The 23,967-nt window shown below is 40.4% G+C and overlaps 1 protein-coding gene across 1 annotated transcript; it reads left to right on the top strand.

Moving 5' to 3' along the window:
* Positions 1-50: 50 nt before the first annotated feature.
* On the top strand, positions 51-23,495 carry nhlrc2 (NHL repeat containing 2). Its single transcript, XM_071529853.1, has 12 exons — positions 51-225; positions 1,759-1,911; positions 6,287-6,336; positions 7,372-7,777; positions 9,763-9,884; positions 10,381-10,510; positions 13,571-13,664; positions 14,078-14,309; positions 17,191-17,313; positions 17,554-17,763; positions 18,011-18,224; positions 20,782-23,495. The coding sequence occupies exons 1-12, from the start codon at positions 63-65 to the stop codon at positions 21,042-21,044; spliced, it is 2,160 nt and encodes a 719-aa protein (XP_071385954.1). The 5' UTR covers positions 51-62; the 3' UTR covers positions 21,045-23,495.
* Positions 23,496-23,967: the final 472 nt, after the last annotated feature.

The raw sequence follows: 23,967 nt of genomic DNA, 5'->3' as shown, positions 1-23,967 counted from the left end.
TCGAAATCACCGGTATGAATCTTCGTGGATAACTACGTGACAGGCTGGTTGTTGTTGGAAAGATGGCGTCCCAGTGCAGCCTTTCTGCCTTATTTCCTATTCAAAGTTCGTTGGATAACGCTCTAGATGACGCTACGACACAGCAAGAGAAAGAAAATCTTGTCTATCAGTATTTGAAAAATCTAGATGAGAGAGACGATCTGAAGATTCCCGATTTCCAGACAGGTTAGACCATTTTGCAGCAGTAGCTCGCCTAGCACTCGGTTGCTGTCCTAACGTTACTCCTAGCAGTTATTGCTCATTAAAGTTACTTACTAACAGAACATATTCTGACAGGACCCAAGATATTTTTGGTTAACTTATATGAAAAGTTATGGCTGGGGTCTGCATGTTGCCATAGTGACTTATAATGTGCCTCACTTAGCTCCTAACATGATTGGTTGTGCAAGTCAGTTTTAGCCTTCAAATCCCAAGAAGACACTCTTTGATGTTCCCCTCGGGGGAAATGTGGGCAGAGTTAAAGACAAAACTTATCTTGTATCATAAGTTACTTTTTTTTGGGACTCCCTCTAAAACCTCTCCTCTGTCGGAATTTAAATATTTTAAGTAGGCTACACACAGTACATCTGTATGCCCCAGAAGGTGACTGATGTTGGGTTGATTTCCCTTTACTGAGGTAGGAATTCATGTTGCTTTCATGTTGCTTTCATGTCATATGGGAAAGATGTAGAAATAAGCTTCGTACTTATAGGTATCGATCATTTCAGCTGGTAAAATATTACTTTGGAAAATCCGAGGTTTGGCGATGGATCCAAATTTATCTTTCTCACTATATAATGACGTCACCAGCAAGGAAATACCTGTTGTCAAGTAGGCTGGTGTTTCTGAGTCCAGTCGGGAAAATATTGAATTCAAATAAAACTCGAAATGAAAACTGAAAATGAACCATTTTCATCACGAGTCATGTTGTGATCAACACTCTTATGGCAGGGCACAACTACTTGCTAGAGTTTTTATTTTAGGTTGGCATTGCAATACTTGGTATGCTGTAAATCATGAACTCAAATGTATCACTCACTGTGTGAAAAAGGTGACCAGGAGCAAGCAACGTTTACAGAAAACTTCAGTCATAGCGGTTAATTGCTTCATATGAGTTTTAATCCCGTAAACACTTCAAAGTCGTTGCTTTGAACTGTCAAGTCGTTCCAACTGTTATTCCCATATGACATGAATGCAGCATCAGCCCTGGCAGAAATATCCCTTAGTTATTCTATGCAGAGCTGCAACGATTAATCGATTAGTTGTCAACAATTAAATTAATCGCCAACTATTTTGATAATCAATTAATCGGTTTGAGTAATTTTTTAAGAAAAATAAGTCAAAATTCTCTGATTCCAGCTTCTTAAATGTGAATATTTTTCTGGTTTCTTTACTCCTCTATGACAGTAAACTGAATATCTTTGGGTTCTGGACAAAACAAGACATTTGAGGACGTCATCTTGGGATATGGGAAATGCTGATCGACATTTTTCACCATTTTCTGACATTTTATAGACCAAACAACTAATCGATTAATCGAGAAAATAATCGTCAGATTAATCGACAATGAAAATAATCGTTAGTTGCAGCGCTAATTCTATGACTACTACCATCACCCTCCTAGGACAGCAGTGAGCACTGGGACACATTTGCCTTTACTGTGACTAAACATAACTAATGAAGCGATAACATTATTTTCCACTCGATGATGTGCTCCAGGCCTGGAGTGGCTGAACACGGAGGGGCCTCTGTCTTTCAACAAGGAGCTGGCTGGTAAAGTGGTGCTACTGGACTTCTTTACTTACTGCTGCATCAACTGCATGCACATCCTGCCTGACCTACACCGGCTAGAGGAGAAGCACTCTGTCAAAGGTATGCACACACACATTAGCCCGTAGATGTCAGAAAAAAAAGAGAATCCTTTGATAACACAGTTTACTATTCTGCCAGAGTCTCCCTTTTCATTCCCCCTCTCTCTGTTCTTCAGTCTTTTGGGTTTACATCTGCTGCACTCTGCTCAGTTCCCATTCCCACTGACACACACACATTCTATTAAGGTATAATTTCTTCCTCCCCCTGCATAGCAAATGCTTTCTCTTTGCCTCCGAATATAACCTCACAAGGATCTGTAGCCACCATTTGCAAACATCAAAAGTGACAGCTGAGGTATGCATAGGTCACCCAAGTAATGTATGACACAATATGCATGTATATGTAATCCATTAATTTCTATTTTTGTGCCAAAAAGATTGAGAACCTCTGCTGCAGGACACATATAAACATATTTGCTTTGCTTGATCTCAGAGAGTAGGGAGAGACAGTTTCCATCCAATAAATTGCTTCTGAAACCCTGCAACCACTGTCCAAACTAAGTGGGTGAATCAGGTGTTTTGAGGGCTTTTGTGATTAAGTGGAAGCAGGAGCAAAGCCCATAATGAATGATACGTCAATTAATTAATGAGTCATTAAGCCTTTAATGAATGACTTCAAATTCAGGTGAATTAGTTTTACTCTTGGCCTAACTGAACATGTTAATTAGAGACATGGTTGTGAGGCACCCTGGAAAGCTTGTTTTACCATGTTATTTGTGATACTGAAGGAAAAATTGAGGCACCTCATGTTATGTGGTTGTAAATATTTCTCACATGTTCAGTTTTGCATGTTTTTTATGTAAAAACAATTCAGATAGCTACCGGCAACAGGGACAAATTTAATTGTCAAGTGTGAATTTCAAGTCTAGCTCTTTTTTTTATCAAACCCATCTTTCATGTCACTGGATTGGCTTTTTTTCGGGGGGAAATTGTTTTTTTCCCCAAATTTCTGTTTTCCTGTAGGAGTGGTGATAGCGCTGTTGCTGTTGTGATCCACTGCTATGTCATGGATTAATTGATAGGAAACACTGAACACGCAGCTGGACACCAGTGTTCCTCTGCAGTCGTGTGATGAAATTGGACACTTCAAGCACGTACCTCATTGTGTGTCATGCAGCATCACAGGAACGTCTATAGAGTTCACTAGGCCAGAGAAACTATAGTACATCAAGCCTACTTGCCCTGATCTGTTCCGAGCATGAAGCCCCTTATCTCAGCTGTGAAGAGACAGTAACTAAAAATACATCTAGGGTACGCTGTCAATAAGTAGAGGGCCTATAATTGTACCCTGCTGTACTCCGCCGTTGGGTGCTTATTATAGCCTGCCCACTTGAAGCGTATAGTTACATATTACTGATTCTGGGTTATTACTAGGCTTTCAAGGGATCATCTGGGGAAACTGAGTAGCTAGAACCTCTACTGTGTGCCAGGTAGCACATTGGGTCCCCCCGATGTACACACACACACACACACACACACACACACACACACTATTACTACTACCACACATTATCTTACTGGCCTTATCTTTGGCACAGCTATGGGTACATTCTGTTTGCTGCTCTTGCCAAAGAGGTGTGGGAGCCATGTCCAGTCACTCCTACAGTCCAACCCCACCCCCATCGTCGCCACAATCTGTGCTGGTACTATACTGGTTGGCCTAGGCCATGGGTGACGGAATACACTGCAGATTGTGATAAGAGTTTGGAGTTGTTTTTTTACTTAATGTGAGGCTGGCTCACTGATCTGAGATAATGTAAAGGAAGTGTCCAGTAGGGTCTGTTACTGGAGAGCGGGGTGCTGTTGCATGCTGGATTGTAATCTGACATGGCATTTTGTGCCAAAAAAAACAAATGAATAAGCACTGGAGAGTTGACTGAAATAGGCATTATGCAATTAAGAAACATTTAACTTTTAATGTATAAGTCAAATGGAGTGTATGTATGCATCTTAATATAAATTAGCTTGTTTTATTTCAAAGTGTTCTGCACAACTAAATTATGGGTATTGTTCAGTAAGCTTTACTCATCTTGTATGTATTGTCTATTGATGTGCCTGTCTTGCCTGTTAGGGGATCACAGTGGGAAAAAAGACCAATTTTCTGTTTTTTATCATTGTAGTTAATGTACTGTAGTTTCAACCTGTGCCTCTGTTCTTCCCGGCACTTTCATAACCTTATTGTATTTTAACATTCAACTAGCCTAAATCTAACCTAACTCAGGGTTATGAATATGAAGGTTAGCAATATTTGAATTTTGAATTAATGAATTTTAATATTTCCTGTAATATACTTTTTTTTTTTCATCTTTGCATTTATCAATTGTTGCTGTAAATTAACCGCTGAGGGACAAGGTGGTTTTAACATTTCCATTCATTGCAGTCCAGTACAGCACCTCCCATTGACACACTACTGCCCCACACTGGCTTTGTTTACATTGATTTATTGGCTTGAAAACAATTTTATTGATCATTTCTAAAAAGTATTGTCTGAGCTTTTGACTGAATATGACAGTAATCATGTTTCAATAGAAGGCACCATACTGGAATAACTGATTGGGAAACAGGAAGCAAACTATTATCTGCAATTTAAGTTTTTCCCTTAAAGCACCATAAAATTCTGTATCAAAGGATCTGTTCAGAAGAGCATGTGGATTAAAAGTGCGTACTTTCCACAGTCATAAGCAGTTCAGTTGCATAACATTTGAACATCCATCGGCCTCTTCGAAAGTCACACACTACGATCAGTTCAGGTCTTGTTGTCCAAGTTAAATAAGCCTACTGTTAAGAGTACTCAGTGAGACAAATATTTACAACCTGTAGGCACTAAAACATCTCCAGGAATATCTCATAGAGAGATCATGCTTCAGGGTTGCTGATATAACTGAGACTCCAAAGGCGGTCAGTAGAAAAAAATCTCTTCTCTTCTTCCTGTCCAATCATCTTCTGCATGGCTCCAAAGGCAGCCCCGTGTGTGTGTGTGTGTGTGTGTGTGTGTGTGTGTGTGTGTGTGTGTGTGTGTGTGTGTGTGTGTGTGTGTGTGTGTGTGTGTGTGTGTGTGTGTGTGTGTGTGTGTGTGTGCGTGTGCGTGTGTGTGCGTGTTGGTGTCTTTGTGTTGTTGCCAGTACCATGAGACTTTGTTATTGGACAAACTGGTGCAATTTGTTGACATCCAGATTTAGAGAAGATTCTAAGATTTAAGATATAAGATCTCACACACACAGTTAGTCACACACTCTAGTTTCACAGACATGGAATGAGCTTTTAAAATAGTTTTAAATTAAATTAAATTTGTTTTTCTAATACCATTAATCTCTCTTGTAAAGTATTTATTTTTGTATTTTTACTGTGTTAGAAGAATGTGAAACAAATGGAATAGCTTCTCACATGATCACAGGTTATAAAACCCCAGGTGGTAGTTGAACTATCCATCTCAACGTCACAAATAAGTCCATGCCCATTATTTTCTGATAACCAGATACTGCCAGAAAAACTGTTTGCTCATTGCTGTAAATTAAGTGCACACAGACACATACACTTCTTACACTGTTTTTGTGAATTACAAAAGGATTTCAGCATTAAGTTTTCAGAAAACTTAAGATGTTTTTCTGAGATCTACTAAAACTACTTAAATCAAAGTTCCTAGCAGGGGTGTGATGGTGTGATGGTTTGGTGGACTAACGCAAAAACCATGTAATTGCAATGTCATGGGTTCAAGTTTTGAGTACAGCTCGTAGCCTCCGGTGCATGTCATCCCCTCTCTGTCCTCGCTATCTATGTTATGTAATAAGCAGAAGTGCATAATAATAATCTTTTCTTAAATGACAGAAATTCTATATTTTTATGTGTGGGAATAAAATTGAAATGACAAAGTAATTTTCCATTATTGCCACTTAAATGCTTCAAGGGCAAAGATGGAAAAAATTGAATTTATTGTAACTCAGCAACTAGGTTGTAGTTATGGGTGTTTAGACAAAATCACTAGTTCTAGTTGCAAAGGGGCTAACCTGCTAAAAGTTTTACTCCACTAAAATATGGGCAGTCCTAATGTTTTAATATTTTTTTTTTATCTTTGACAGGAATCCATTGTATAAGAGTGACACTGTCCTTGAGGAGGTGTCTTTTAAATTGGTTCAATAGATGTGTGTGGTTCCTTGCCTCCAGTTTTTTCCATTAAAACCACTTAATGGTTATCTCAAGTACTCTTACATAATCTCATACAATGTCTCAGAGTTTGGTAAAATATTTAAGAGATTCATCATCTGACTGTAATCCTGACATTCTGAAACCAAGTAGTTGAACACTATTAAATCGAACTGCTAATGTTTGCCTGTCCTCATTTTTTCTTTGTCTCTCTGTCCTTAATCTCTCTCTCTCAGATGGACTCGTTATTGTGGGTGTGCACTCTGCTAAGTTCCCCAATGAAAAAGTAAGTGTCTTTCATTCTCCATATTTCGTTCTCCATTCTCCATCTCGGTATTACTTATAGATAGGCTGATCCGATGGTGAATTCTTCATAACGATGTGTCACTGTTGCATTTACTTAACAAAAAAGCAACAAAGTGGGGAAAAATCCATCAACATTTGGGAACACTGCTCATTTTGAGTATTTACACGTTGTTCTTAAGCTGCAGGATTGTCTTTTGTCAACATGGACAACTCTCCCCCAAAGCTAGAAAAGAGAACCAAAACATTAATTTATGATGTCATACCAGTGTATCAGCTATGAATGAGAAACTGATTTTGGGGGCTCAGTCAGACAATATTTATCAGAACGGTTTATATCTAAATGAGTTGTGCTATCACTTCAAGACCAGAAAATGTGCCCTGATCTACAGAAAATCCTCCAGATGCTGTCAGTCTCCTCTTTCGGCTCTATTTCATTCTTTATGAAGCTGTATATCAGTGTTGCATAATAGATGAGGGTAGGACAATCTCTACTCTGTTGTTGCTGCCTATGGGGAGAAAATAGCGCTTGATAGTACACATAGTGCTGTCCTGTTTGGAGAATAAGAATGCGAATGCGAATTATTTTCGCGATTAATTGATTAGTTGTTTGGTCTATAAAATGTCAGAAAATGGTGAAAAATGTCGATCAGTGTTTCCCAAAGCCCAAGATGACGTCCTCAAATGTCTTGTTTTGTCCACAACCCAAAGATTTTCAGTTTACTGTCATAGAGGAGTAAAGAAACCAGAAAATATTCACATTTAAGAAGCTGGAATCAGAGAATTTATTTTTCTTAAAAAATTACTCAAACCGATTAATCGATTATCAAAATAGTTGGGGATTAATTTAATAGTTGATAACTAATCGATTAATCGATTAATCATTGCAGCTCTACTCAGTAGTCAAGTATGCTGCTCCTTTGCCCTAGGACTCTTTAGTTCACATTTGAAAACTGAAATTCACCCAAAAACACACATCTCTTTACTTAGTAGCCTATTTGTCCTCAACCCTCCAAAGGTCCTGGAGAACGTTCGCAGTGCTGTGCTCCGCTATGACATCTGCCACCCAGTGGTGAACGACAGCGAGGCGCGCCTCTGGCACGAGCTGGAGGTGTCCTGCTGGCCCACGCTGGTCCTGCTGGGGCCGCGCGGCAACCTGCTCTTCTCCCTGGTGGGCGAAGGCCACCGTGACAGGCTGCTGCTTTTCGCTGACACCGCCCTCCGCTACTACGGGGAGCAGGGCCTGCTGCAGACGCACGCAGTCGGGACCAAGCTGTACCGAGACTCCCTGCCACCCACCATCCTGTCCTTCCCTGGGAAAGTGGCTGTAGACCAGAGCAACAAGAGGCTGGCAATAGCAGATACTGGGCATCACCGAATTCTGGTCGTGTCCTCTACTGGGCAGGTGTTGCACGCTGTGGGAGGTAAGAACTGGGATATGGGCTGGTTACAGATCTCTGGGTGGGTGTGTGGGTTGGGTCCCTTTGGATGTCCCCAGATAATTTTTGTGTTCCTTTATTTACAAGTTGGCACCAAGGTGTGTGCACCGGATATTTAATGCCTTCAGTGCTATAACTGTGTTTGTCGGCATTCAAACCTCAGACTTGTCTTTGGCATTAGCAGTAGTATTTTGAACAAAAGGACACTAGATCTCTGTGTAATAATATGTCCTAATCTGAATGCATTGTAGGAATACATAAAGTAATTTGGTTGATTCATAATTAAAATCTCTGCAAATTATTTTTAAATGATATTGATATTATTTCTAGATGACCCACATGCCTTAGCCACCAAGAATTATTATGTTCAACACAGATGATATCAAAATTCTGGATTAGATTTAGTTCTGTAGATTGAACGAAGTAGATCTAAATATAGTATTGCTGTGAGAAATAAATAAACAAAAATCATTGGGCTGTTAATGGGCACATCTGCTGTATGGATTGACAATATCAGCAATGATTCTCTCATGAGGTCCTCCACTTAACTCCAACAGAAATGGATCCCATCTTCCTAATCAGATTTCTGATATATAAGCATATAATATGAAATAGACCACAATCATAAATAAAGATAATTAATCTGTTTACACAGATGGAAGGCCAGCCATGCCGCAGCTGTAAATGGGCAATTATGCCTATGAGTATGACTTTTTTATGGTATTAGTAATCAAAAAACCAGATGTGATTTTTTTTTTTTTTACTGAAAGCCTACAATCTAAGCTGTTTTATTCAGGGAAGATCAAGTTGCCTAAAGCCAACTGATTTGTTAAAATGAAAGGCAAATGCTTTTTGAAAGGGAACGTGTGAGGCACATTTAAAACTCCTTTTCCTCAATAACTTTCCAATGTCTAAAACTCAGTCCACGGGACAGGTACTGCAGGTGTCTGGTTTCAATATTTTGGATGCACCAATCAGAATTAGTGGTGAGCGCCTGCACAGGCCGAGTCTGAAGATAAAGAAATTTCCCTGCATAGCTGTAATCTGATGAACCTCAGGTCAGCGAAGTTGATGACAGACAATCTGTTGGAAATGTGAACAGTCAGTTGATCTGTCGTTGGAACTGTATCCATAGTGTGTAAGTGGCTGACTGACTTGGTGCGGAGCAAAGATGAAACTTAGCGTGGAGGTTAATTTGGTGACATGAGCCAGGCAGGTGGCCAGGTAAACACTTTGCTGTGTGTCGCATAGTCTCACAACTGGAAGCACTGGGCCGTTGGGCACTAGAGTCTACTGAGTCTGCTTTTTACAGACACAGATACTTTGATTGTATCTGTATCATTTTACCCAATAGGAATCATATGTAAATCCACAATATAAGAAACACGACATAAAGCTGAAGCATATCTAGCTAAAATAAAAGAGAGGAAGTTAGAGACTTTCACAAGATAAAGAAGAAGTCACTCCGTTATCTCTGCACCATTTATTGCATCGACATTGTCTAATTACCTTTCTTAATTAAGTTTTGTATTATGTAACCAACATTCATCTATTCGTATAAACTTATTTATAATTTTGTTTGGATCAGTTGAGATCCAAACAAAGATTGTTAAATTTGATCAAACTTTTATGATCTACATGGAAAAATTGGGTTTTTGCAACCGCAAATAATTGGATACAGTAAAGAAAAATAGCGCAAGTGGGGGATGGTAAACATAATGCAACCCACATTACAACACTAGAACATATTAAGTAAGAAATATATGAATGAAAAAATATAAAAATGTATGTATTTACAGCATTATGTGCAGAGTGTGCAAAATAACAGCAGTAGAACATAGTGAACCAATGAAAAATATGTACCATAGAATACATGAAAATAAATAAAACAGTTTGTACACCTAGAAGTAAGGCATTGTGATGTGCATGGTGTCTTCATCATGTTCATGGCGTTATCAATGCTGTCGCAGGGCCTGAGAGCGGGAGAAAAGATGGCGACCTGTCAGAAGCTTCCTTCTCCTCACCTCAGGGCGTCGTCATTAAAGGAGACACAGTGTATGTGGCCGACACAGAAAACCACCTGATCAGAAAGGTATCACCCTTTACCTCCACTCAAAAATGACTCGAGCGTTGACAAAAATAAGGATTTTAGAGTTACATTTTATTTCTCTCACTGTCTTTGTATCTGTATCTGTATCTGTATCTGTTTCTGTCTGTCTGTCTGTCTGTCTGTCTGTCTGTCTGTCTGTCTGTCTGCCTGCCTGCCTGCCTGCCTGTCTGCCTGCCTGTCTGTCTGTCTGTCTGTCTGCCTGCCTGCCTGCCTGCCTGTCTGCCTGCCTGTCTGTCTGTCTGTCTGTCTGCCTGCCTGTCTGCCTGTCTGTCTGTCTGTCTGTCTGTCTGTCTGTCTGTCTGTCTGTCTGTCTGTCTGTCTGTCTGCCTGCCTGCCTGTCTGTCTGCCTGCCTGTCTGTCTGCCTGTCTGCCTGCCTGTCTGCCTGTCTGTCTGCCTGTCTGTCTGCCTGTCTGTCTGTCTGCCTGTCTGTCTGTCTGTCTGTCTGACTGTCTGTCTGTCTGTCTGTCTGTCTGTCAGATTGACCTGCTGGAGGGACACGTCAGCACTCTAGCTGGAGTAGGGACTCAAGGCACAGACAAAGAGGGTGGGGCCATGGGACCCCAACAGCCAATCAGCTCTCCTTGGGATGTGTTGCTTGGTACTGCCGGTGAGTCTCAAAGGGATCGCTTGTATGTTGCATACTTAATGTAATTCATGCATATATGAAAACACATACTGCTCAGAGCCCCTGACCACCAACAACTGCAAATTTTTCAGACATGCCCTGCATGCTAATCATCGATTTACAGCACAAAATGGGAGCAAGTACTCATTAGCATCCCCGACTTCCCAGGCAACGTAGCTGAATCTAATTGTGAATATAATTGGTATTAGTGCACAAATCGCACATCATGTTTAGTGATTACCCATTTTAAGAGGGGCTTAGAAATTTGAATGGGCTGATGAAGTCACTTGAGAGTTTTTAGCTGAAGGTTTTAATTTATGGTGGAGCGTCAAAAAGCCTTTTTTGTCAGGTGCCTCATCTCAATTCGGGTGAAGTACTCTCTAATTTGGGGGCAGAAATCAACACTAATGAGTGGAAACTGGGAGCAAGTCACAAACTAACTTCCCTGACATAGTTTCATATTCTCACAAAGTGAGCCTAACTCTTCACTTCAAAATCAGATGCTCTCTCGTCTACCTCATAAAGTTCAATCCCCCTCAATACTTTGCGTTTATTATTTTGCCCAGGGCATTTAATGTTCCTTTATTATTATTCTTTTTTAGATATTTGCCACACAGTGCCTCTATCTAGTATATCAAACTAGGAAGCTTTTATAAGTGTCTCCTTCTGAAACTCTTAGAGCTTTTATCAGTGAATATTATGACTGTTGGGTTGTGTTTGATTTGATTTACAAGCACTGTGCTGGTGACAACATTGGCTCTGTCATTGTCAGTATCTTCTAGTACTCCTCGTACCTTAGTGGGTTGCTGATGCTGGTCAGCTGCCAGCCTTAAGCTATTTCTCCAAAGATAAAAGCACACATAACTGGATATATTTCTGTGCATGCAGTCCCACACCTGTAACATCTCTGCTCACGCTGTGCACCGCTCTTTCCCTCAGATGAACTTAGGAAGTGATCACAGTAGATATGTAAGTGCTCTTGCTATAAATGGGACAGTAACACTTGTGTTGCCTCCACCATCAGGCCCTGTTAGTGAATGAGATCATTCATCTTGATCTGTATGTGTGGGCATTCAGATTTCAGATGATCTCAGAAGAGGCAGGAAATATTATTTTATATAGCATCAACAGAACGGGAGCATTTTAGGTTAAGCTCAACATTCTTCTGTCTCTCTCTCTCTCTCTCTCTCTCTCTCTCTCTCTCTCTCTCTCTCTCTCTCTCTCTCTCTCTCTCTCTCTACCTCTTACCTCTCTTCTGTAATGGACACAGGCTTGAGTCCAGTACTTTTCAATCATTCTTTATAAGTGCCATTAAAGGGTTATTGTTGAACACGGATGCAAACAATCCCTCACACACACACACACACACACACACACACTCACACACACACATACACCTTTAATAGGTATGTTGTTGACTCTGCTTGGCAGAATTTCCTTAGTCTCCATGTGGGCTGGGTATTGTTTGAAAATTTTCTGTAGCAGTACCGCTATTGAATTCAGTACCGGAACCTTTCTTCGATACCCATGTTGAATAAAAGCTTATTATGTAATGCAATAACCTATTTTTTTTTTTGACTATCATCATCATTGACATTAATAACATTTGAACTCATGAGTAAAATGTTTTATGTATTTATTTTTCTTCACTTTAACAGTATCAAACAAACCCTTCTGAGTTATTTGTTCAAAATGCAATTTTACAATATAAAAGAAAATCTTTAAATATTTAGAGCTATATCAAAAGTACTTTACATACAGCTCTCTTGCCTTAACATTGTGCACTATCAAGTCCTTCAATAGGTTTGAGGTGCTGCCGGACTTGGCAGTTATTTTCTTTCTCACAACTATTGCACCAGACGATGTCACTGTCAATTTTATTAACATGTAGCCAGACGTTGTGTACTTGAGAAGATGAAGGTGTAGTGACGCCTGGTCAAGTTGTTTTTCTTGCCTGTGGCAAGTAGTTACCTAGTGAGCCAATCAGCTGTCACTGTAGATTTTAGAACAGGTATAGTGATTGGATGAAAGTGATGTAAGATTAATGATTAAAGTACTGAACTCTGGCACCTAATGTTTTAGCATATTTCGGTAGTCGGTGGTACCAGCGTGATTCAGTCTGTGCACCCAACCGGATCTCCATGGAAGCCAGAGGTAATCAGTCATAGTCACATTTTTTATCTGATCAAATTCAGAACAACTACACACCTGCTGTGCAGGTGGATGGATAACACAACCTGCCAGCTGGAAACACTACCACATGGTCTCGGGATCTGGTATCAGACCCTTAATTCCATTAACGCTCCGTCAAGAGTGCACCCAAACACTCATTGCATATTCATGATGCCACGTGAATAATTAATTTGACCGAGTCAAGTGGACCCTATACCTTTGTATTATAAAGTACTACAGTGAGGTGGATGCTGTAAGTCGGGTGCTGGAGGTGCCAAATGTTCTTGGCAGAGCTGAGTTCTGCACTCCATTAAAAATACAACTGAGACGTGGCTGTAAGGGTTGTGTGTCCACCATGGTGACAGTGTCTCTGTGTCGAGTGGCTCTGAAATCATGCAGCCAGCGCTGTTACCTAATCTTGCATAGCCGCACCTCTGGCTCACTTAGCCTTCACTTAGCTTTCACCTGACAGCAGCTGGCACGAATGCATCCTGTTGGCTTTCTGTTGCATCACGATGAAGACTCCGCCATTGGAGGCTTTTCGAAATCATTGATGTGCATTATGACTTGCACAGATTTTTCTGCCTAATAAAAATCAATGAATCATTTTTGTGTAGTTCCTTTCACAATGGAAAATCACAATTGGATTTTCCATTCCGCCAATTAAACAAAGTCGCCTGAAAGGACTTTTTATAGTTAGGTCTAATATTAGCAACACTTCTGAATGATATTGAGGCTGACTGGTAGACAGCCAAAAGCAATGACAAAGATTTCCTGTTTCTGGACTCACAGAGTGTTTGGTGTGTTTGTGTGTGTTTGTGTGTGTTTGTGTGTGTTTGTGTGTGTGTGCACGTGCCTTTGCATGTGTAGGTGGCGTTGAGGAGAACGTGCTGTGGATAGCCATGGCAGGAACCCACCAGATCTGGGCTTTGTTCCTAGCAGATGGGAAGCTGCCCAAAGGAAGGTGAGAGACTAGTGCAGCATCACCATGGCCACTTGGCAACTGCCACCTTACACAGCCACTAATGATGCTTCCCTTAGCTATTAGGGGCATGGTTGTTATGCCATTTTTAATAGCATAGAGAAACTTGAGCGTATTCCTCCACATATCTGGTTTTAAATATACCTGGCTGGCCATGTCATGAGAAATCTCTGAAAGGTATCTAAATAACATTTAAGTGAAAGTATGTTGGCATTGACCACAAATAAGACTTGCCATCACAGGGGATCTCCATCATGAGAGATGTCTGAGCTTTGCATCATCAGAGAAGCCATGCCCTAGATAAAAGAGCCAGATTTCCTGCTTGAATTTAGCTCTACTCATCCAGCACGTATTGCAGTGTTCTGTCATTCTCTTCCATTTTGCAACATAAACAGTGAGTCCAAGGCGGGCACGTGCATGCGCTGGGCGGGCAGCGGCAGCGAGGAGAACCGAAACAACGCCTACCCGCACAAGGCAGGCTTCGCTCAGCCCTCAGGTCTGGCCTCGGCCCCAGAGGAGCCCTGGAGCTGCCTGTACGTGGCCGACAGCGAGAGCAGCACCGTCCGCAGCCTGGCACTGAAGGACGGAGCTGTCAAGCTGCTGGTCGGGGGGGAGAGAGACCCACTGGTGAGTTTGCAACACTCTGGATGGATGGATGGAAGGGAGGGAACAGTCTTTTTTTCCCCTTTCATCTACATAGATACCTTGCAATTTATTTATTTAAGTCATGATGATTTTAGTGGTTCGTAACAACCACTTTCAGACGCTGGTTTCAGCTAACTAGCCACTTAGTATAAGCAGTAAATTAATTTCACACAACTTTAATGTGAAGTTTCCATCTTAGCCTTGAAATTTTTCCATTTATAAATTTCTTCCTGCCCAGCAGTTAAGGACAATATTTACAAGATGAATCTTTGTTCTTTGTCCATTTTAGTGGTTCTGAAAAAGGGTGGCCTGTAGGCAATCTATCCTCAGTCCAGGATATTCTAGATTTGTAGGTTTGTGCTTCTAAACTTTATTGTCACAAGCACAGTTCCACCTCTGAAAATGCTCAGGTGAAAATCGATGATGGAGAATTGCTTATCCAATGGTATTAAAAGACAATGCAGTGAAGTGCAGCAATGATTGAAAATAATGAATGATTGAAAGTCAGATTTGTACAGTCACTCCCAAAGCCAATTTGTGAAGTGAATAACATCATGATAACGTACCGAGCATGATAATGTATCCTGTGCCTGGCTCAGTCTCCGTCTGTCAACATCACACATACTGAAAAAGATGAAAAACCTGGACATTGAAATACCATATTTCCAGTCATGTAAAACACTTAGAAAAAAAATTAGAAAATTAGAAAAAAAATTTGATGCAAAGCTGTGGATAGCTCCTGGGCAATCACAGGGTTACTGTGCCTTCTCTCTATAGATGGAGGATATGAATATATATAAGATAGCTTTAAATAGAGCAGCCTGTTGCTAAAGCACAGCCTGAAACTAATTTTTGCTATTACTTTCATCTCCTCACAGCCATTCTACTGTAGTTTTTTCTGCTACGTTGGTGTATTTTTGGATAGTCCCAAGAGCCTTTAGTCACCTACAAGAATGGGATGTAATTAACTGGAGAGTCATATACAGCTTAACTTGCTCGGTCCAAGGTGGCAGTGGGCCAGCAGAAACCACTGAAATACAGACTACTGCCCATAGACCATTCAATTATTTAGCCAAGACAATGAAACATAAAACTTCAGATAGGATCAATCCTATATGTTATACACAGATTTTTTAAATTTCAGTCGGCATGATTATCTCTCAAATTTGCACTTTTACTGACACTACATTTGCATTAGTGTGTGTTGGGTCTGGCCACTACTGCAACATTCCCCAGTTGTTGAGATATTTCTGGCCTCATGCTGAGCAATTATAAGTCATTTTTTTTAACCCACCTCTTCCCTGGGATCATACTCTCAAACCTCCTATTACTAACAACCTCTGCACATTAATTTGCAGTGTTGAAATGTATTAACATAGCTTGAGCATCATAAGTGTAATATGGCTGCCATAATATACAGTAAATACAGAAAGTAACGGAAAGAAACTTCTTGAGTTTTCTCACTTTTTTTTATGTTAAAGCTTAACTCAAATTCAAAATGGATAAAATTAGGGGTTTTTGTCACTCTACACACAATAACCCATGGTGTCAAAGAGGATTTTTTTTTTTATTTACAAATGAAAAGCTGCAGTGTTTTGAGTCCATAACACCTGGCATCTTTGTACAGACCTGTGCTATGCTTCAGTAGTTCCACCAATTGCCGGCCGACTCCAACATATTCTTTTTCCTCATTCACCACCCTTAGTTTGAGCACTTTCTTTCCATTGCAGTACAGTTTCACATTTCTTCTAACAGATGTGTCCCCTTCTCCAAGAGAAACCACACCATTGCGGTGATAGAGCAAGCACATAAAAGTACAAGTAAACCCACTGGCTTTTGGAGTCATTCTACTGGAGCAGTAACAGATATACCCAGAGAGTTGATTCTGTTTCAGCTGGCAATGTTAACTCTGCACATAGTGATAACAGTACAAATTGAATCAGCAGCTGTGTGAAGTTAGTGAGCCATAGAGAATTATGAGACTTTTCCTAATATGATTGTGAACTCTTTCGTTTGATTTATTGAGCTCTGTGATACAGACTGAAAGGCTATTTATTTCAATTTTTCCCAAATTCCACTCGAACTCAACTTGATTGGTTGTACCAGTAATTTATCTGTTTGGGTTATAATGCCCTGAAAACTTACTCTGTAGCACATAAAAATAATTGTCAATTTTATTCTATTTTTGTCCAAAAGAAAATCATGTCACGTCAAGTCACGTCAAAAATCATTAAGAGTCATATTCCTAACTCAACAATTCTCCACCTGATATGAATGTGTTCCCCTTTTCTAATATTTGGATCACTTTTATCATGATTTCATTCATTGTTTTTTTCACCAACACCTCTCTGTGGGACATATTGCAGTTCACAAGAACAACTCATTCAGCTATTTTTGGCGAAGCTGTTCTGTGAGTTCAGCAGATTCAGTAACTGGAGCTATATAAAGATACTGTCATATTTCTGGTGTTTCTTAAGAGTACAGCATAGCCACACTTTCATCCCTCTTCTTGTATGAATGATTTAGAAACCCTTAAAACAATGAAACCCCAATGTTGTTTTTATTTCAATTACAATTATGTAAGAAATCTGCTTGTGGAAAATGTTTAACAGTTTATATGGGAAAGGCTTAAACTAGGATTTCCTGAAATAATCCTGTATGCTCCTGGTCAAAAAGCTGCCCCTCTACTAGGATTTATACATAAACATGACTTTATTTCAATTAGAATGGATTTGGATTGGTTGTTCTGTTCTTTGACCTAGAACAAGCTTAGAAATAAGGGGCACAGGCTGGGGATTGTACTCTTGTACATTCTCTATATCTTTATTGATTTAATGTTAATGTGTTGCCTTCTTTGTACCAGAACCTCTTTGCTTTCGGGGATGCAGACGGGAAGGGGGTGGACGCCAAGCTGCAGCATCCCCTCGCTGTCGCCTGGGCTCCGGAACAAAGCTTGCTCTATGTGGCCGACTCCTACAACCACAAGGTAATGGTCGTGCGTCACAAGGCTGTGTTTTTGAACGAGGATTAGCTTGAAGTTCAAAGCTGCAGTTCACTCCGATTTGATGCTTCTATTGCCATAATAGGTTCCTTTACATTGTTGAGTGGATGCACAAAGCTTTTGTCTCCTTTTGATCTAGGGTCCAGTGCCATACAGAATTCACACAAGACTTTTTCTAGTCACTTAAGTGTGTGTGTGTTTGTGGGTTTGCATGGCTGTGTTCAGATAAAGGTGGTGGATCCAAAGACCAAGCAGTGTAGGACGTTGGCTGGGACGGGAGAGGCTGGAGACGCTCTGGGCCCAGGATTCCTCGAGTCCCGCTTCAACGAGCCTGGGGGACTCAGCGTGGCTGAGGGGGGCAGGCTGCTGTATGTAGCCGATACCAACAATCACCAGGTCAAAGTGCTGGACCTGGACACCAAGACTGTCTCACAGGTCTGTGTGTGTGTGGGTGTGTCTCTATCTGGAGGAATACTCCACTTCCAACCCTGAGAAAAGTGCTAGGCATTTACAGTTTGTTAGTGTGCGTGTGTGTAAGTAATCTATACTAAATTCCTTTGTACTCAAAAGGATTTTGATAAAATGTTGTGAGGAAAGATGTGGCAGTAGCTTTGCCATGAGGTGACAAAGCTTTCTCCAAATTCCTCTTTAATCCAAACATCTGAATCTCTTTTCTCTCCAGTTCGCCATTTCCATCGACTGCACAGACTCGGTACCTCCGAAGTCCTCGGCTCCCGCTAAAGCCCCCACACTGCCTAAATCAGCTCCCAGGAAGGAAATGCCACCACTGGCAGTGTCGGCAGGCCAGACTCTCACCATGTCACTCACCCTGTCACTCCCAGAAGGGACCAAGCTCACTAAAGAGGCCCCCAGCTTCTGGACTCTGTCAGCTGAGGGTGAGGGAAACTGCCTTCATTGTTGCAGTTGCGGGTGTTCATATATTGACCAAACAATTGCAGAAATTTTTTTTTATCATTATATTTGGCTGCATACCTGTAAAACGGATCCAGAAACAATGTATCAGATAATAATCAGAGACAGAAAAAACAGCAGGATGAATGACAAAAAAAGTGGATCACTACATCCAATTAATGTTTGATGCTTTTTCTCATGTTTTCGCTCTTGGGTTGGTTTCTATTTTAGGTTTTAGGGAAAGCAAAATTCATTGTTTTTGAAGACATTGTTTTTCATCTATTATTGTGTTTGACAAATACAAGCTGGTTAAAGTATCTTTCTTTGCTGACTTGAGGTGAAATGTGGAAAAGCGGAGGAGTTGAGAGAGGCAGGAAGTGCAAGTTATGGCACAAACAGACTGAACTCGTCTCTGCAGTTCAGGAATCAGCTGCTGTTCTGTGCGTGCATGTGTGTCTCTCCTTTTGCCCAAATTCATGCTGAGCAAGATATGATTAATTCATATTTTGGATCGACCTTCTTTTGTTTTCAAATGTTTCAATAGTGAAAATCTTATTGTATAAATCATAATAAAACCATGCTGTTCCAACAGCCTGTCCTTTTATAGCTTATACATGCATGAACGCATGGTGACTGGTAATTTGAAAGTCAGACAAAAATAAATCCTATTGCAAATGCTGGAGTATTTTTACAGTGGATCCTCACCAATTTGGCCTTGGAAATTGAGGTCATTATCCAAAAGGAATTATCCAATTGTCAGTGATTGAAATGTATTGTAACATCTGGCCACATATCACGTCCCATCACAGATATTTAGCTGAATAATACCCATGACTCCTCCAGAAGGATCAACAGTGATTTCTGCAATCCTAGAACTTGCAAAGGTCTGCTGAGTGTTGACAGCAGGAGTGGAGGGGGTTGGTTCTGGGATTTAACTTCTCACCCAATAATTTCTGACCTCACCATCAATCTCGGCAATAGGCTAATGGGACAGCTAACCCATCTGGATTGTAATGGCCCGCTCAGCAGTTCAGCCACTAAACTGTACCAATAATCACAGGCTAGTTGGACATTTAACCCTGCTGTTTCGATCAGCAAGCAAATTCTACTCTTTTCATACCTGTCAGGTTAACCCATCAGCGTCAGATACTCAAAGTTACTCTCTACATTTAGGATTCTAGCCTGGATGTGTGCCTTGTTTTAAAATTGTCTACCTCTCAACCCCTTGCTGCCAGGCTTTATTTTGGCCTCTGATCCACGATTCTGTCATGAAATAATGGAAGTGAATGATGCTTAAACTTCAAGTCATTTCACCATGCAATCGAGCAGATTAAAGCCCTTCTGACTCTGCCGGCCCACGCCTGGGATTTGTCGTGCTCAACTGAGGGATAGAGGGATACTTAGATCCGTGTCAGGGGCTTTTTGTATCTGGGTATTGGATGTTTGTCTTTGAAAAGCACCAGTTATGTTATATATGTCATGTTTGATCTAATATATGTGATGTTATGTATGATCAATCTGTTATTTTAAGTAACTAAAGTGTGGCTCTCAAGTGATTTAAAATGACATTTCATTGATGGTTGATGGTCAGTTCATCAGGTTGCGAACACAAGTCTTTCCATCATTCGGAGCAATGCAGCATGCAGTGAGCGATATCGGCAGTTTATTTTTAGAACATTTTGATAAGAGCAGATGCCTTGGTTCACATAATTAGCTGCTACGGTATGTTATGTGATCCTTAGCTGTCCGATTAAACCCAGTCTAGACTTATGTTGATCAGATCAGTGCAGAGGCAGGGATTTTAATAGATCCAGTTAGCAGTGCACGCCAGGTCTAAATTGGTTTTTAGTGGCTTTTTAGAAATGGCCTCCTTGGGACCTACAGTCATGTTAGGCATCAGCTTCATAAATCACCACTGACATGGGATTGATGTTGTGTAGGGCATGGAATTTTCTCACAGCAACAGTTCATTTCATTTTTTTTTGCAGTGTTTGTGTATTTCATATGTGTGTTTGTTTCCAAGAATACCCTCCTTGTTCCATCTGGGAGGCCAAGAATTCACGAGTTACTTTGCCCTCACCCAAGTCCCATTTATTTCAGTGGGGTCATTTGGGTTTGGGCTCATATTTTAGAAGCCTGGGTTTAGCAAAGTTGTGCAAGGTTCAGGCTTGAGCCGATCTAACACACACACACACACACACACACACACACACACACACACAGTGTCTTCGCCCCACTCAGTGTTAAATAAACCTGTGATGCTAGGAATTTAGATCCCTCAATGGTATGCAGACAGATGTTCTCATATGGACACATCTGCACTTACAGTATATGGTGCAGTGTGATTGATCTGGATCCAAAATGAGTCCTGGTTTTGTTTCTGGTGATTGGTGTGTTTTAAAGGCTGTGAGGGCAAGACTTGAGTTTATTTATTCGGTCCTTTATTAGCCAGATTGTGTGTAACTGTTGACTTTGTCCCATTGTAAAAGAACACATTTCATAATGGTGGCGGTATAAAATTCTCTTTCCTGTTTTTCCTAGGTAACGAGTGGTTGTTAGACAGCCAGGTGCTTACTGGTAACATCCTGGACCTGTCGAAGCCCCTCTGCATCTCAACCAAACTCCCAGCCATTACGAAGACAACAGACTCCGTCCCCTCCCTCACCCTGAGCGTGTGGGTGTACTTCTGTCTGGAGGCGGACAGAGCCTGTATGATGAAAGCTGCCTCCTTCTCCCAGCCTCTTCACATAGGTGCCAATCCAGGAGAGGAAGAGGTCACTGTGTCACTGGCTCATGCCCTCTAAAACCCCTCGTCCTTTTCAGTCCCCCTATGTCTTCAGAGCTTTAAGACCAGAGAATCTACAGTTTCTGTGGTGTTGAGACGTCCCAGTTCCGTTTTGGCTCCCATGCTCAGCTAATTCCCACCCCTCTTTTGCTCATAGGTCTGGAAGTAGAGCTGTCACTTTTGACAAAAATGCAATTCAAACAAAACCGATTTCTTCTCAATTCACTGCAACATACTCAAAACTCCCCTCTGCTAAAAAATTATGCATCAAAGTTCTAATGTTATTGGCTGTCTGTCATTGACAGGACACAAAAAGCAGCATCCACAGTCGTACATAAGAGGTTCTACAGCAAACAACAAAACTGTGCAGCTTAAAAAATGTACATCTGAATTCTACAAATACCTATTAGCAATGTCGACAGGCTGCACTGCCTCATCAGAGGAAAAGTGTCTGCTATAGTGACGCAGAGTTATGGTTTGAAGATGAAGCCAAAACAACAGTTCCACTCAGCGATACCGTGTCATCCATCACACTCACTGCCGCTGCTTTACATGAATCGCTGAAAATGCAAACGACACTGTGGATGTGTTGAGAAATATTAAGATATTGTGATCCTCCTATTGGCTGTAATGATAAGAGTAAGAAATAGAAGTTAGAAAGGACTTGTATGTGATTTAGAGAAAACTTGTTTTGATCTGCATTTGCTTGCACTAGCATTGCTAATGAATGCGAACAGGGGGCTACTGCCAGTTTCTCAAAAATACGATCTTGAAAACTTTTTTGAATGTCCTAAAAGCACAGGAGGAAATATTTATTGACAATGAGGAAATAAGGACAGAAACAAAACTGGGTCCCTATGCCATATACATGAACATTTATCTATGCAGAAACTCTTAGCTTTTGTTGTATAATTAATATATTTGTAAGATGTCTAGCACCAGAGTATTCGATTATATCTTCACTTTGTAATTGTGGATGAAATAATTGCATGGGGTTGCAGTTTACAGTCAGTCAGCACTGTGAAATGCCTTCAGGCCGGTATACAAGCTTTCATAAATATTTGTCGACATGTATGTCACCACATTTCAGTCTCGTAAGTTGTTTACAAAGTCCTAAAAGGTTACATTCATAGCTCAGAGTGTTGCTTGCTTTCTCCACCATCACTGTATAATTGATTATGCTCATGTCTTATTGAGCAGCATAAGGAGCCCTTTTGACTCTGAATATAAAATATTGCCGTTTTCAGAATAATGAATAAAGTGCCTGTTTTTCCTCATAGGAGCGAGCAACCACTTGTGAACTGATCACACTAGCTGTCTGCTGTTTACTCTGCACTGGTTGGATATTTGATCAGGAGAACAAAGTCTTTAATGTTTGCTTTTATTATAATCTCTCTATCAAGCATTTATACACCTCATCTCTGTCAACAAAGGGAACATAATATAAAATAGATGCTCTGATATTGAGTTACTGTAATAAGTGTATAAGTGTGTATTGTGTTGTATAATATGATAATATGAAAGTTATTGTCATTTTCTCTTGTTGATCAGTTTTTTTTCTTTTGCTTTTTTTTTGGCAAATTTATGAGCTGTTCTCAGAAATAGGCCTAATATTGTTATGGTTATAATTGTTGTCATCATGCCTCATAACATAATTGTGCCTGTCGGACTATTATTATTATGTGGTTTTGATCACTTGGCCCAAGTGCCTTGGATAAGGGTATTTTGGATGGTGTGAACCAATGACACATTAATGGTATCAAAAGCAATAACAATATGCTTCTATGATGGAGGAAATGTTTTATTCCCGCAAGTTATTTATTTCAAATGAACTGGGGAAGTTTTGCCAATGTCTTTTCTCAGCACTATCCCTCTGGCATTTTTTTAATGAACAGTAATGAGCTTGCATGGTTGCTGGTGGGCATTAAGTTCCTCATTTTGTTTTCCCACTTTCCTCATTTGATTTCTTCACTTTGATATCTCCATTGTAACGGCACCTCTTAAAGCGCATATTTTTGGCATGCTTTTGTCTCCAGGGGAACCTCGTTAATAAATCTGCTTCTGAATGCTGCACTTTAAGATGCAACAGAGCAAGGAAAAGGTAATAAAGCATATTTATCTAGTCTGCTGTGTATGTGTACTCTGGTAGTAGTCAATCCCTTTTGCTTGATGCTTAGGTTTCCTTCATTTTGTGGGCAAATTTCCATTCCACCCAGTTGTTCTCTGTAGAGCTTTTTCACAATTCCTTTTACAATTCCCTGCCGTTAAGAATGGAGACCATAAGTATAATTAAAACATTCATAAAACAAAATATTGCAATGTTAAAGGTAAACTCTGTGACACACTATCAAACACTGCACCAATGGGTTGGCTCCCTACGGCATTCACTCATTCATAATATTCATGGATTATCATAGCACTCGGTAAAAAGCTTAATTTTGTTCATGGGTGACCCGTCATGTTTTTAAACAAACGATCTCGAGATAAAAATAAAAAATTATACCCCTCAGTCTTTGTGACAAAAAGAAACTCATTGGCCTGATTTTGCAGTCACCACAAGCATGTCTCACAGGACTTCACAGAGAAGGAGCCTGACCAGATCCAACTGATCAATAATCAATCACAGAACAAAATGATGTCACACAGTACGCAACAAAATAGAACACACAGAAGCAAAGCAAAGCACAAGACACAAAATAGCATGTTGGACAGGCATAACAAGCCTACATAACCTTTGTTATATAACAAACGTTATATAAGCAAGGCTGTGTGTTTATTACTATGAAGTGAAGAAAAGCAAACTGACATGAGTTTTTTAGTCATCATTTTAGTGATCATGTGACATGTTTTTTGACAGTTGAGTAAAACATCAGGTAAGTTTGGAATACTGTCAGCTAGGAAAGGCAAAACATTTAACAACAGAATAGGAAAACAGTTCTCTA

Source organism: Centroberyx affinis, unplaced genomic scaffold (assembly GCF_046629955.1).
Source record: "Centroberyx affinis isolate AG114_WGS23_722 - 3 ecotype Tasmania unplaced genomic scaffold, CSIRO-AGI_Caff_v1 ptg001843l_1, whole genome shotgun sequence".
Lineage (NCBI taxonomy): Eukaryota > Metazoa > Chordata > Actinopteri > Beryciformes > Berycidae > Centroberyx > Centroberyx affinis.
This window is presented reverse-complemented; position numbering and strand designations above follow the sequence as displayed.